At 37.2% G+C, this 12,514-nt stretch overlaps 1 protein-coding gene and 1 long non-coding RNA gene across 5 annotated transcripts in view; one reads left to right on the top strand and one right to left on the bottom strand.

Moving 5' to 3' along the window:
• The window catches only part of bcas3 (BCAS3 microtubule associated cell migration factor), a 202,862-nt gene extending 199,146 nt beyond the window's left edge, over window positions 1-3,716 (top strand). For 2 of the 4 annotated variants that reach the window (XM_026924234.3, XM_026924231.3), the window contains one exon: window positions 2,096-3,716. In XM_026924234.3, the coding sequence (XP_026780035.1) occupies window positions 2,096-2,244 (149 nt within the window). In that variant the 3' untranslated portion in view covers window positions 2,245-3,716. Of the gene's footprint in view, window positions 1-2,092 lie in introns of all 4 variants that reach the window. The other 2 variants (XM_026924233.3, XM_026924230.3) reach the window with 1 other exon arrangement.
• A 5,492-nt stretch (window positions 3,717-9,208) lies between these two features.
• LOC113532722 (uncharacterized) lies at window positions 9,209-12,313 on the bottom strand. The gene is made up of 3 exons (XR_003403366.3): window positions 11,675-12,313; window positions 9,571-9,775; window positions 9,209-9,488 (listed from the first exon to the last, which is right to left on the bottom strand). It is a non-coding gene; the product is annotated as an uncharacterized LOC113532722 (long non-coding RNA).
• Between the last annotated feature and the right edge of the window lie 201 nt (window positions 12,314-12,514).

The following is a 12,514-nucleotide window of genomic DNA, read 5'->3' as shown; positions in this document are numbered from 1 at the left end:
TGGGTTTCCAAAAGTAGACCTTTCTGCTGAGGCCAAAATGTTCAGTTTTAGTCTTGTTGAACCAAGTGTCTTTACTTGTTTCAAATCAATTCAAGCACTTCCACAACATATATGTAGAGTGGTATGAATACTGGAAGTGAGTCAATGAATTTGTAATGGTGGAATGTGTTGGAGAAGCCTGTTGCATGTATAGTGTCAATATTATGAGTGTGCTTGTGAGGATATCTGTGACAGCATTATTTACTTTCATTGAAAACGCCAGTGCATACCTTCCACTTCAGATTGCTCCGTCTGTGGCGCACATGGTCCATGCTGTCCAGCCTGGAGACTGGACCATGACCTGCTACAGGCTCAGTCTGATCACTCTCAGGTTGCAGGATGTCTTGGAGCTGGTGTATATTTAAACCAGAAGGTTCAAGTGCATGTTTGTATCGAGCACTAGGAAAAGCAGTGTTGTGGTCACTTCACTGGTGTACTCCCTTCACTTTGAGGCAGCAGTGTGGGATTTACGAGCGTCTGTCATAGGGTTATGTGCACGGTGCGCTCTCAACAAAGCAAACACACACCCTTACTGTCCTCCCTACTGAGCACATATCATCTGGTGGAATGTAGCCACCCGAAGCCTTGCCACCCTGCTTTCTTCTAAACCTGCCGCTTGGGTCATGAGGCCATATCCAACCTGACACCCTTCTCCTAAATCACTTCAAAGTAGCTTTTTGGAATATTCTTTTGATTAATTTCAATGGCAGCATCACAAAAGTATTTTAATCTATTAAGATCATTTTTATGCCTCTACTGATAACATTATCAAGAGAATATGTTGTAATAAAGCTTTATGTATCTGTTAGTTTACAAGAGAATACCATTCTGTAGTTAGTATAGTGCTAAACTCTAGAAATCCTTGTGTCCCATAATCAGAGCACACCAGTTTACACCGGTTCTAAATTGTGTGTTATTTCACACTGGTCTGATTAGTCCAGAACAAGCTTAAAATCTTTATAAGAATACCAAACACAGGAAACGATTCAACACACATATAAGCATACAAAAAAATTACTAGTTAAAATATGTTACACTATTTGTAGATTCCTGGTAGCTGGTATTATTGCTGGTAGTTTATTATGTAATAAATGTCTATGTAATAAATTAACAAATATTGTACTAGTTTATGAATTATTGATTCTCCTGGGTGAATACACTGTGTAATGTATGTTTAAGAAATAAAATATGGGTAGTCTTTGCTTTTTAAATCTGCTAAAATTAAATTTTCTCTACATGTGATTCTCTGTTGGCCCATTTTGAGTAAATATGTCTGAATATAATCCATTGTGTATATAGTTTTCATAAATAATGTCCAGTCCCTAACATACATCACTCAGACAGAATCGCTTAAATGGCCTTTATAGCACAGTTAATTTTAGCCCTTAATGTGCAGCTCATCCTTTGTAGTTATTTTCTTACACACCTCATCAGCTCAGACATGTGGATTAATCCAAGCTTTATTTCATTATTCCGTCATTCTGTAGTATAATGAGGCTCCAACTTATTTTTCACATACAAAAGGTTTACCTAATGTTTGTCTAAAATTTTCAGCTCATTTACATTCCAGCACACAAGAATTGTACCATATTGTAACCTATTTGAAATTAGCATAAAAATATTGTCTGTTCTTTGAAAATGCTTAAATTAAAATTGATAAATTATCCATTTATCAATTTTATCAATTACCTCAAGCTGTGAAATCTTGTGTAAAAAGATTATAGGAGTGGTTAATTTTAGTGTGATTTTTCATGTGACAATTTTAAATAATTAATTCATACGTAAATTCATGCTAAAATTAATTCAGGATAAAAGAAATTTATCAAAGACATTATTTTAAATTATGTGTAATTGTAAGTCTTGTTTGACACTTTTATAGACTATTTTTACCTTTAAATTTACACTCATCTTTCACTGGAGCTGATGAGGCCGAATATGTGTAGTTGCAACAGAGCCTTTGTGTGTAAATTTACCTATGCAGACATTGTTTACTTTCTCAGTGTTTTCCATCCACGGTTTCTCTCTCCTATCCGTGTCTTGTTCTGTCTTTCAGCAGAACTGCAGAGAGAAGGCAGTATCGAGACGCTGAGTAACAGCTCGGGCTCCACAAGTGGCAGCATTCCTCGTAACTTTGAAGGTTACCGCTCTCCTCTGCCCACCAACGAGAGCCAGCCGCTCAGCCTTTACCCCACAGCTTTCCCCTAGAGCAGCTTCTCCTCAGTGACAAGTCTCACCTTTCCATCCCATCACAGGGAACTGCTTCCCTTCCTCCGTCCGGATGGATGTTGTGGTGTGCAATGTTGACTTCTCCTTCCACCCAACCAACCGTCGAGTGAAGAGCAGTGAAAATCCTTTCACATCAGGCTGGAAATGGAGACGAGACCTGCATGCAGGCTTTCAGTAAATGTGCCACTTGATTCTTATTTGTGTAACAAACATGTTGTCTTATGTGATGTGTTGGTGTGTGTGTGTCTGTGTATGTGTGTGAGTGAGTGAGTGAGAGAGAGAGAGCGAGAGACAGAGAGACAGAGAGAGGAAAGTTTAGCTTCTGCAAGTGATTCATCTTGTGTAAAGACTGTCACAGCTGCCATTTTGTCCCTCTCTCAAATACATGACATTCAATAGTTCAAAAATGTCTTGTGTGCAGTAGAGACATGTTCATGCCAATATATCATGGGGCATTGGTGTGTATTCATGCCGTAACTTCATGTGTGTGTTTGTTATTCAACATGTTGTATGTGTCTTGATTCCCTCTCAGTCAAAAATTTGGACATGTTAGGTTGAATATGTATTTTCATTTGGCTTAACATTTCAATAAAGGCTTATAGTTGAAATTTGTTTCTATGATAAATGTAAATAGTGAAGTTAATGCCCGTGTAAAAATGTAGTTCTGAATCAAGCTGTAATTTTAATAAGTTGTTTTTGTTTTTTGTTTTTTTTAATTAAATATTTTTCCCATAAACATAGTTTTCATTTAGAACAAAAGCTCAGCCTATTGGAAAATTTTAAGAAAAGCCTCCTGGCTGTGTAGCTCCCTCATGAAGATACCAGGAGTGTGCACATCAAGCTTCATCAGAAATACAGAATTTCAAATGTAAAATCATGGAATCTTTTAACTTTTAACTTTTCCTGATCACTGCATAATTCCATATGTGTTATTTCATTGTGTTACTATCTGCATTATTAGAAGTAGAAAATAATAAACCTGTAGAAAAGGTGTGTCCAAGCATTTGACTGCTCGTGTACATTTAAGAGGGAGATCAGGACGCATTGCATTTTATGCAAACTTTCTTTGACTTGTTGCTCAATCTTAATTTTGCCTTTGTATTATGTATAATTATACTATTTACATTAAATGTCATTTTATGATCATACAAAATCATACAAGCATTACATTTATATCTCATAAGACAAAAAATATTTTCAATCTATTTTAGTATTTTATATAATTACTTGAGGAGAAAGAAATATAACTAATTTGTTTTTTCCTTCTTTTTTTCTTCTTTACGATTACTATTAGTGATTGTGAATGTTGACTAATACTGCTATTAATGTTATATTGTTACATTCAGTTTCTCTGTATATTTGATTCTGTGTTCCGTTATGTCCAGGAATGGATTGTATTTTTTTGTTTGTTTGTTTGTTTGTTTTGTTTGTTTTGGGGGGTTTTGGGGGGGGGGGGGGGGGGGGGTTTGGGCAAAATTCAGTTTGTGAGAGGCTTTGTTGTGGTGTGTATGTCTTATGTTTGCCTTTTAAATTTACTGATTACTGCAGGGTTAATTGTCTCCTAGTAAATGAGCCACTTAGTATTGGTTGCCTTTTTAAATTTTTAGGATCTTTACTCAGCATCTCTTTAGGTGTGTGAGGTCTGTGTGTAATGTTGTGTTTAGAGGGAGTTAATAACTGCGTAGCAAATCTCTATCTCTCATAACAAACACACACACATGCGTGCACTCACATATCGGTTTGCTTCTTTATGACTTTTCTAGAGGAGCTATTCTCTTGAACTGGACTAGACATGACATGACAGGACATAAAGAAACTCCAGCGATATTGATGAAGGTTTTGCTGTAATAGCTTTCAGCTCAGCTTGCGGCGTAATGAAAGCTGTTATGGTTGGACAGGACAGCATAGTGCATGCAACACTGAGGTGCATGTGATATGAAGGGATTGCTGGCCTCACTCACTGAATGATTTACAAAGGTCAATATTGGCATGCCTATATTGCCATGAATGCATTGCACATGCTTTTTGTGAACTGTAATATGTTTCTGAACGACACTGATTTAGTCCTGTTGAATATAAATCCTTGCAATTGAAATGATCTGTCAAATGCACATTGCTTTGTGTCTATTTACTTTAAACGATGAACTGTTCATTCTGACCATTTATGGTTATGTGTCAATACCAAGTACTGAACTGGGACACAGAATGAAGAGAGAATAAATAAATAAAGCATAGAGGCTAAGCTAGAAACTATTTAATCATTTACATTTCAATTCAATTGCTGTACTTCTAAAGGTATTAAAACTTGTTCCAGTGTCCTCTTAATTCCACAAACCTAATAGTTATTTTAGCTTCATTTAGTTCTTTGTGTGTGGGGGGGTGTGTGTGTGTATTTTTTAGTATTAAGTGACCATTTAACAAAAAAAATTCTGCATTCAGTTGTTATGAGATATTTTAACGTTCTAATCAAGTTGCACTCCTTTGTCATCTAAATCTCTTTAAACAATCAAGTGAGGAATGAGGCATGTTTTTGAATTCTACATTACATTGATTTACAGGATTGTGGTTGAATTACAGTATTGTCAGTAATGTAAAACAGTCATAAACAGTGTCATTTCATTTATAACCTTACCTAAAAACCCTGCACATAGACAAAACCAGCGACAAAGCCGATAATGCGCCATAAAAGTAATCTTTATTATAAACAATCATAAACACAAAACATCTGGTACATACAGGCTGAAGAATTTCACTGTGTACGTCTATTATGTACCGTGAGATAATCAGTTAGTAAATGAAAACAATTAAAATATGATTGACTTTTATAGTTAATCAAAAAAATGTCAAATGTTTAGAACGTGTGTAAAGAATTCCTAGAAAGATGATGAAGTGTGCAGGATTTTTAAAAAAAAAACATGGAGCATAAGATGAATTATAAATTTAAAAAAAAAATCTCAATCTCATCTTTAAAATCTTATTTCACCCCCTGCTTTGGTGAACTATAAGATTTCAGGACCTTCTTGTAAACCCTCTACACCTGTACCTCACTAAGGAGTGGAGAATTTGAGATATATGACACAAGGGAACAAGTTTAATCTCTCCTTTCTGCAAATCTCCTGTTGTGCACTGAACAGATGAGCAGCAGACAAGCAGGAACAAACCCACACACACGTACAAGCCTCTCTGCTAGCTGAGCTCACTGATGGCTGAGAAGATCCCTGGAAGTGAGTCCTACACTCCACACACACACAGAATCATGTCAGGCCAGGTGGTGAGAGGTGGCAGGATTTCTCTCTCTTCCCAGTGGTCCACTGTCAGATCTCTCTGTTTGGAAGACACGTTTGGGTGACTACTATAAATCAGAGTGGCAGCTTGAAATGGTGTGGGGCTGATAAGTTATCTTAAACTTGGTTGGCATTCAGCTGACCTTCAAAAGAAGTATAAATCTCTACTTCTCATGAATCCAAGGAGACTGGCACAGCCACTCAGCCTCAATATTTTAACCATGCTGAACAAGTGCAAAAATATATATATATAAATAAATAAATAAAAATACTGTTTCAGGACGTGTATCACAGAACACTCTTATCCAAGTGTTAACATTTAGTTCACAGCTAAAGAGACCAGTAATATACAAATTATTGTTGCAAAATTATTATATTACAAACTTAAAGATAATAAATACCTTTTCGTGTGGCACAAAGCAGTCCATCCTGTTCTGTGAGCTCAAATGAATTATTGACAAATTGTCGGTAAAACTAAGGTGCAGCTGGAAAATAAAATAAAAATAAAGCTAAAGCTTTCACTAACTGGATATTACATGGAGCTCATGACCATTTATAGCATTATTTTATGCATGATTTAATTGACTGTAATTTACAGATTTTGCATATATGCCTAATTCATATTTTAGGTATAAATTACTTTTTAAGTACTGCAAGCTGATTTTTCGTTTACTTTTGCTCAGAGGTCGAGGTGAAAAATCAGAAGTAGCTTTTAGGTTAAATAGTAACTACAGAGCAGGCTGATTAAATGCCTTACAATTACAGAGTAACTGAAATCACATGTAATACATGGCATGTTTTTAAATAATAATCAGTCTCATCTATAGCTCGACCCGTGTAGATTAGTGTGAGTTAGTATGCTATTTGTTTAAGGTGTAAAGAGAAATATAATCAGTCTGAATTGTAGTGTGTGTGAGACAGGAGCACTGTGCCGCTCATAATCATCAGTCTGCGTGCAAGATATTTGTATCACAATATTAGAATGTTGAAATAAAAAAAAATAAGCCACTGCATGGTTGTGTATGCCGTCAGCCTCTTCTAAGATGAACAGAACTGGTTAGAAAAATAATCGTTAAATTAGTTCAAAATGAATCGCTAGTTGCAAAACGTTTTATTTCAAGAAATCATTTCTAATCTCCATCTGAGATTGTAGCTCATGCGGCAGTTAGAGAAAACATCACAAAGAGCTTGTAAACTAATATCGCTCTGAATGGATAGGATCATAACTGAATCAAAAAACGCAACAGAACACAATGATTCATATAAAAATGCTTCATTAGGATCTGATTGGAAGCTGGTGAGCACTTGCTGCGTGGAAGTGCAAGGAAATGCTGAGGAAATAAGCATAATGTATTTGTAATATTTTAATAATCTATGTTAATAATAATTTTTTTTAACGTGTAGACGTGTTTTTTTTGTTTGTTTTTTTTTCTTGTAGAGAAATCTTTAGTGGACTGTTGAGAGAAAAGCGCGCAGAACACACTGCTGTTAGTCACTGAGACATGTCTAGTGGTAGCAGGTGTTATAAAGACAAAATCTGATTCTGTTTCATTTTATTTTTTTAAGACAAGATGAAAATATGACACGATTCGTTTTGAATTTGGATCAGTTATTGCCAGCGGAGAAGTTAGGCTCTTTTGTGTGGTTTGTGCCAGTACAGATATTTACTGTTTTCTGTTGACAGATTTCTGCAGTTTGCTCAGGAGGAAACTGATAAGTGCTTTTCCTTAAAATAGTGGAGAAAAAACGCACGCGCTATTGTGTAACCTATCAAAAAAGGGGAGAGTAAATATATATTTTTTTAAAAAACTTAGAACCTAAGTAACTGAAACAGTAGCAATGCACAGTATTTTGCACTCTAAGACTTGCAGCTTGAGCCATTTCTAGGTTACGAAGCTACATTTTAAAATAAAGGGACCGGCTCTGCTGAACACCCGAGAATAACTGAAGGTAAATATTACTCTTGCGTTCTTTGCTTAATGTCATTTTGTTGCTTACTGTATGCAATATATGCATTTTTGAGTTAACATTATAGAATAAATGATATGTTATTAAATGTTTTTTTTTTTTAAATCTCTGGTTATATTATAGGGAATTAGATTACAATATTTTGAATTATTCTTCAAATTTTGCAAATATATACAATTCATATTTAACACAGTTAAATGTGCTGATAATGTTCTGAGACAGGTGGAGACTAACTGCCTGGTTGGGATAAGCGATGTGAATGGTCATCATGGCTGTATGTTCGCAGTGCGTGGTGTGTGAGCTAGAACACAGTCCCAGGGGTCATTAGAGCGCCCCCAGCTGTTACCTGCAGGGAAAGGACACGACTTCAGCAAAAGTCAGTCATATTAAGCTGATAAGTGACCACATTAAAGCCTGTTTGTCTTCTTATGGTTACCTAAATTCGGTGTGTTGTATTTTGAAGATATCACCTATTTCTGGGCCTCTTTAGCTATTGAGCTCTAAGTAAGTTTAACATGGCGTATACTCACATAGACATATGCAAGTCAAATCTGTTGGTAGTCCGCAAATGCATCTAAACAGCAATAAATCAGAAGCTCTCAGTGGACGCTTTATATCGGCATATCAATGTTCAGCCTACAGAGCTTCCTGCTAATCAATTCATTAGCCGGTAAGTCACATTACTAAGCCTGTTACCTGTAATATGAGAAAATAAATTGTGTGTGTGTGAGAGAGGGAGAGAGAGACAGAGAGAGACAGAGAAAGACAGAGACACACACACACACAGAGAGAGAGAGAGAGAGAGAGAGAGAGAGAGAGAGGTATTGATACTGCAACTGCTATTAGAATAAATTGTGCACCGTTACACCCTGAACACAGCGACCTTATTGTTCCTGCTTGTGTTAGCTAGCAGATTCAAGTCCTTAACTGAGAATAGAGAAATGTGAAGAATCATACACATGGATGGGTTGAATGAAACAGAGAGCTGGGCAGAGAGCAGAGGAGAGAAGAGGAGGAGTTGGCGCTGCTGGCCGGTGGGATCCCTGTGACAAGGGGAAATATGAGGGACTTTGACAGGTCTTAAACGGTCTGGCGCCAATGCCTCAGTCTAGCGGCTAAATTTAGCAAGAGAGATGATGCAGAGGTTCGGTCAGAGATGGCGAAAAGATTAAAGGAAGGGGCAATCATGTAAAAGTGAAAAAGAAAGACAGAAACGAGTCCATTTAAATGACCACAGGAACCTGGGTGCATGCATTCTACTGAAAACATTTAGTATGACACTGTGTATGTGTAAAAAAAAAAATTGTGTGTATGTATGTATGTATGTGTGTGTGTGTGTGTGTGTGTGTGTGTGTGTGTGTCTTACTAACAGTGTACGTCACTACTAATAGTAAACTTTATTGTAGTATAGTGTACTAAATATCTAGATGAAATGTAGCATACAGGTCATCTGAGTAAAGTTTTTAGAGAAACTGGACTTTACGGACAACTTCATCGGCTGTAGAGACAAAGCGCTTCGAAATGATTAGGAGGTGAAACCAGTCAGAATATATACCTGAAGATGTAAGAATCCAAGGAGTAACTGCTGGGTCTATAATATCATATCCTAAAATAATATTAACATGTTGTGTGTTTTTATAGACTTAAACACAAACAGTGGATTCAAAGAGACAAAGCCTGACATGAGTAAATAAGGCGGAACATGATTTATTCAGTAACTACAGCTCTGGTGAAAGCAGTGCTCACTGTCTTCTTTGCATCCTCTCCAACTTGTCATTAAACCTCTTATTTAGCCGCTACTTTAGCCTGTAATTCAGACATGTAATGTTGTCTTTAACGGCGGGGATTTGACTGTTAGCAGCGGCTCTGCGAAGTTTCCAGCATGAACAGCTCTGAAGTCATGTGTGATAATGGCTCAGCGCTTGATTACATTCTCGTCGGGCTGGATGTGTGTCAGTGAGGATCGAGGCCCTAGGAAAAATAAATCGGACGTAATTGCAGTGACTCTGTTGATGTGATTAGTTCCTTAAGTATATACATGGAAAACCATTACCATTCCCATGTGTGCTTAATCACTTTCCACTTGAAATCGTCCTGTGTCGCAGTTTAAAGCCCACAGATCAAACATAGACTATTGATCAGGGCGAGTCAGCGGCTCCCTTCAGCCTATAAACACTTCAGCAGAGCAGAGAGAGCAGAGAGAGCAGAGCTCACAGGCCCTAATGAACAAATCACAGAGCTGCCGCCACAGCCAACGACTGAGAGAGAGAGAGAGAGAGAGAGAGAGAGAAGGAGAGACTTCTTTATCATGTGGTTAGACTTAAACAACTAAGATCAATATAGTGAGAATTATATGAATTAGCCTTTTTCACTTCATTTACAATTTATTACCGGGTGAAAAAGCTACAGTAGAAATCTGCGTTAAATCTGTGTGTGTAAATCTGTGTGTGTAAATCTGTGTGTATAAATGACTGAATGTTGGTCTAATTGTTGTCTTAAAATTCAGTATATTAACAGTTTTAATATTAACAAGGTGCAGTCACAGATAGGCTACAGTTTCAGCTGTACAACATCGTTTCTTTGTTTCCATTATTTTTATTCTGATTCTTATCTCTCATACATACCAATTTATTTTAAATACAATGCATACTTGTCCCTTATTATTATTATTATTATTATTATTATTATTATTGTTGTTGTTTTTGTTGTTATTATCCCATGTAGCTCAAATGACCATGTTGTATTTTTGTTGTTTCAGAAAAGTACAATTCTTTTAACGTAAACAGTTGGTGTATTTTAAATTTAAATTGTGCTAAATAGCCTATTAAAATATTCAAATAGATAGATTCAGCTTTTTCTAAGTGCATGTAGTACACGTTTGGCTAAGCATGCATAACTCTCACATTTTATTGCCAGGTTATTATTACATCTTTTTCAGTAAATCCAGTCTGGGACTCAAAACGCTGCATTTCAGCAACAAGTATCTCTGAGACTCTTAGTGAGACACTTAACTCCACTTTGATGAACACGATTAAATATTAAACTCTAATAATTAGTGTGCTTCTTTTACAATTGCTTCCGCAAATATATTTATTTATGATGAATTTCAAATATAACTCCATTGCATATGAAATAAAATAATCCCTCTTACATAAATAAATCCATTCTTTTCTGCTGACAGTGAAACTTTGTGTAGAGTTTGTATTTACTGTTGTCAATTGTCTCATTTTTTATTAGTAATTTTATATATATTTTATCTAATACACCGAATTAACGTTACTGCACAATAATAATGTGTAAACAAATATGTTCTATCCGCATTAAACATCGTAGTCATTAGATTAGAGTATATTTGCATGTGTAACTGTGTGCGTGTGCGTGTGTGTGTGTGTGTGTGTGTGTGTCGCCAGTGACTGGGCCACTAAAGGGTTAACTGCCGCACTCTTCCACAGCAGCTCCAGCGTTAAAACGTGTGAAAGAGAGAACAGATCTTGTTTGGGATATCTGACGCTGGCTGTTTTGGAAAATACTTGCTGTTAACTGATGACTCACTTATTTTTTAAAAAATGTTTTATCAGTCAGTAATTAACAGCATTGACATGTTGAAGAGAAAAGCACGTGGCGTGTTGTTGAACATTTTAAGATCGATATGCCAATGGACATGTCTTACTGCGCTCCATCAGCCGACTGGCGCCAAGCGACTGTCCAACACACCAGAGCCAATTAAATCCCCTGTCCACAGCACACTGCCTCTTCACCCTATACTGCACTGTGCAAAGAACATCTTCACTCAAGGGTTTTTAATCTCTTCTTCCCTATGGTTGAAAATGCATGGTAAATATTTAAAAGAGGTCCTTATTGAACGAGGAGCTCCTGATGTGCTGTATTTCGACATATCGGTCACCAAAATACCTTTTTCTTTTAAATCTTATTTTATAAATCCTATTTTAATTACTACAGAACCATAAATGAATTGTTTAGCCTGAAACAAGGATTAATTCGAGCAGCGGTTAGACTGAAAGCTGTGACTAGCTGTGCTGTTAGTATGTGCTGTAGATATGCTGATGTGCTGAAATCTCTCATCAGTACACACTGCTCGGCATGTCATTCAGTGATATGAAGCAGATTAGCAGGTTCAACAAGAAGAAGCCACTCACCAAACTTATCTTTACACTGTCTTCATATTCCTTCCGTTCGTCTTGTCTTTGTATTGCATATAGGCTTGTGTTTTTCCAGTGACCCGGGCTGCATTTAAAGTGCCAGTGTCCGCTTTATAGAGTCGCCTCTTCTCTCGCCAGGTTAGTGATGAGACCAAACAGATATAGGCTACTATTTCACAAGTCAAAGGGGTGGTTTCCTAATTTACCTGTGCGACTACATCAGTGAATACGCCTGAAGCTGCTTTTGTAATCTGTAGCATTTTATTGGTCTTGTTCTGGGATCGCGACACACAGACTACACCATTTCAGCTATAACGCCCAAGTAATGTTACATGTTTGTAAACACGTGCGCCCGAAGGGACTTGTGTTTTCCTCCGATGGAAGTACATGTTAGTCTATCACCAGAGTCGCGTGATTTTAGTAGTTAGTACCCATTTTATTGATTAGGTTGAATACTAGAGAGCGCAACAATTAACCTCAGTAATGGTAATTCCTGGTTTCCAGTGCATCGGAAGTGAATTTGGTGGCTCTGACAAGGCTGGCATCGTCTCGTGGTGATTAGAAAGCGAGAAGCTGATCGAGTTGGTGTGTCCGTGCAGCGGCGGAGGAATGAGCGCTGACCCGCCCGGCTCCGACGTGTGGGAGGGAGTTCCCCTGCTTTTCTGTCATTGGTTAATATTTTATTCTGTTGACATGTTTTCTTACTGCTAATGCTTCCGACACCTTCTTGTCCACCCCCTCTCCTTGGGCCTGGCCGGAGCTGTCAAAACCACGCCTATGGAGGCTCACAATTGGTCCGAAAAGCGTAAAATCAGCAATCAAGGGGGCTTGGTTCAT

The sequence above is a fragment of the Pangasianodon hypophthalmus genome, chromosome 14 (assembly GCF_027358585.1).
Source record: "Pangasianodon hypophthalmus isolate fPanHyp1 chromosome 14, fPanHyp1.pri, whole genome shotgun sequence".
Classification (NCBI taxonomy): domain Eukaryota; kingdom Metazoa; phylum Chordata; class Actinopteri; order Siluriformes; family Pangasiidae; genus Pangasianodon; species Pangasianodon hypophthalmus.
Note: the sequence above shows the minus strand (reverse complement) of the source record. Positions and strands in the feature narration are given on the sequence as shown.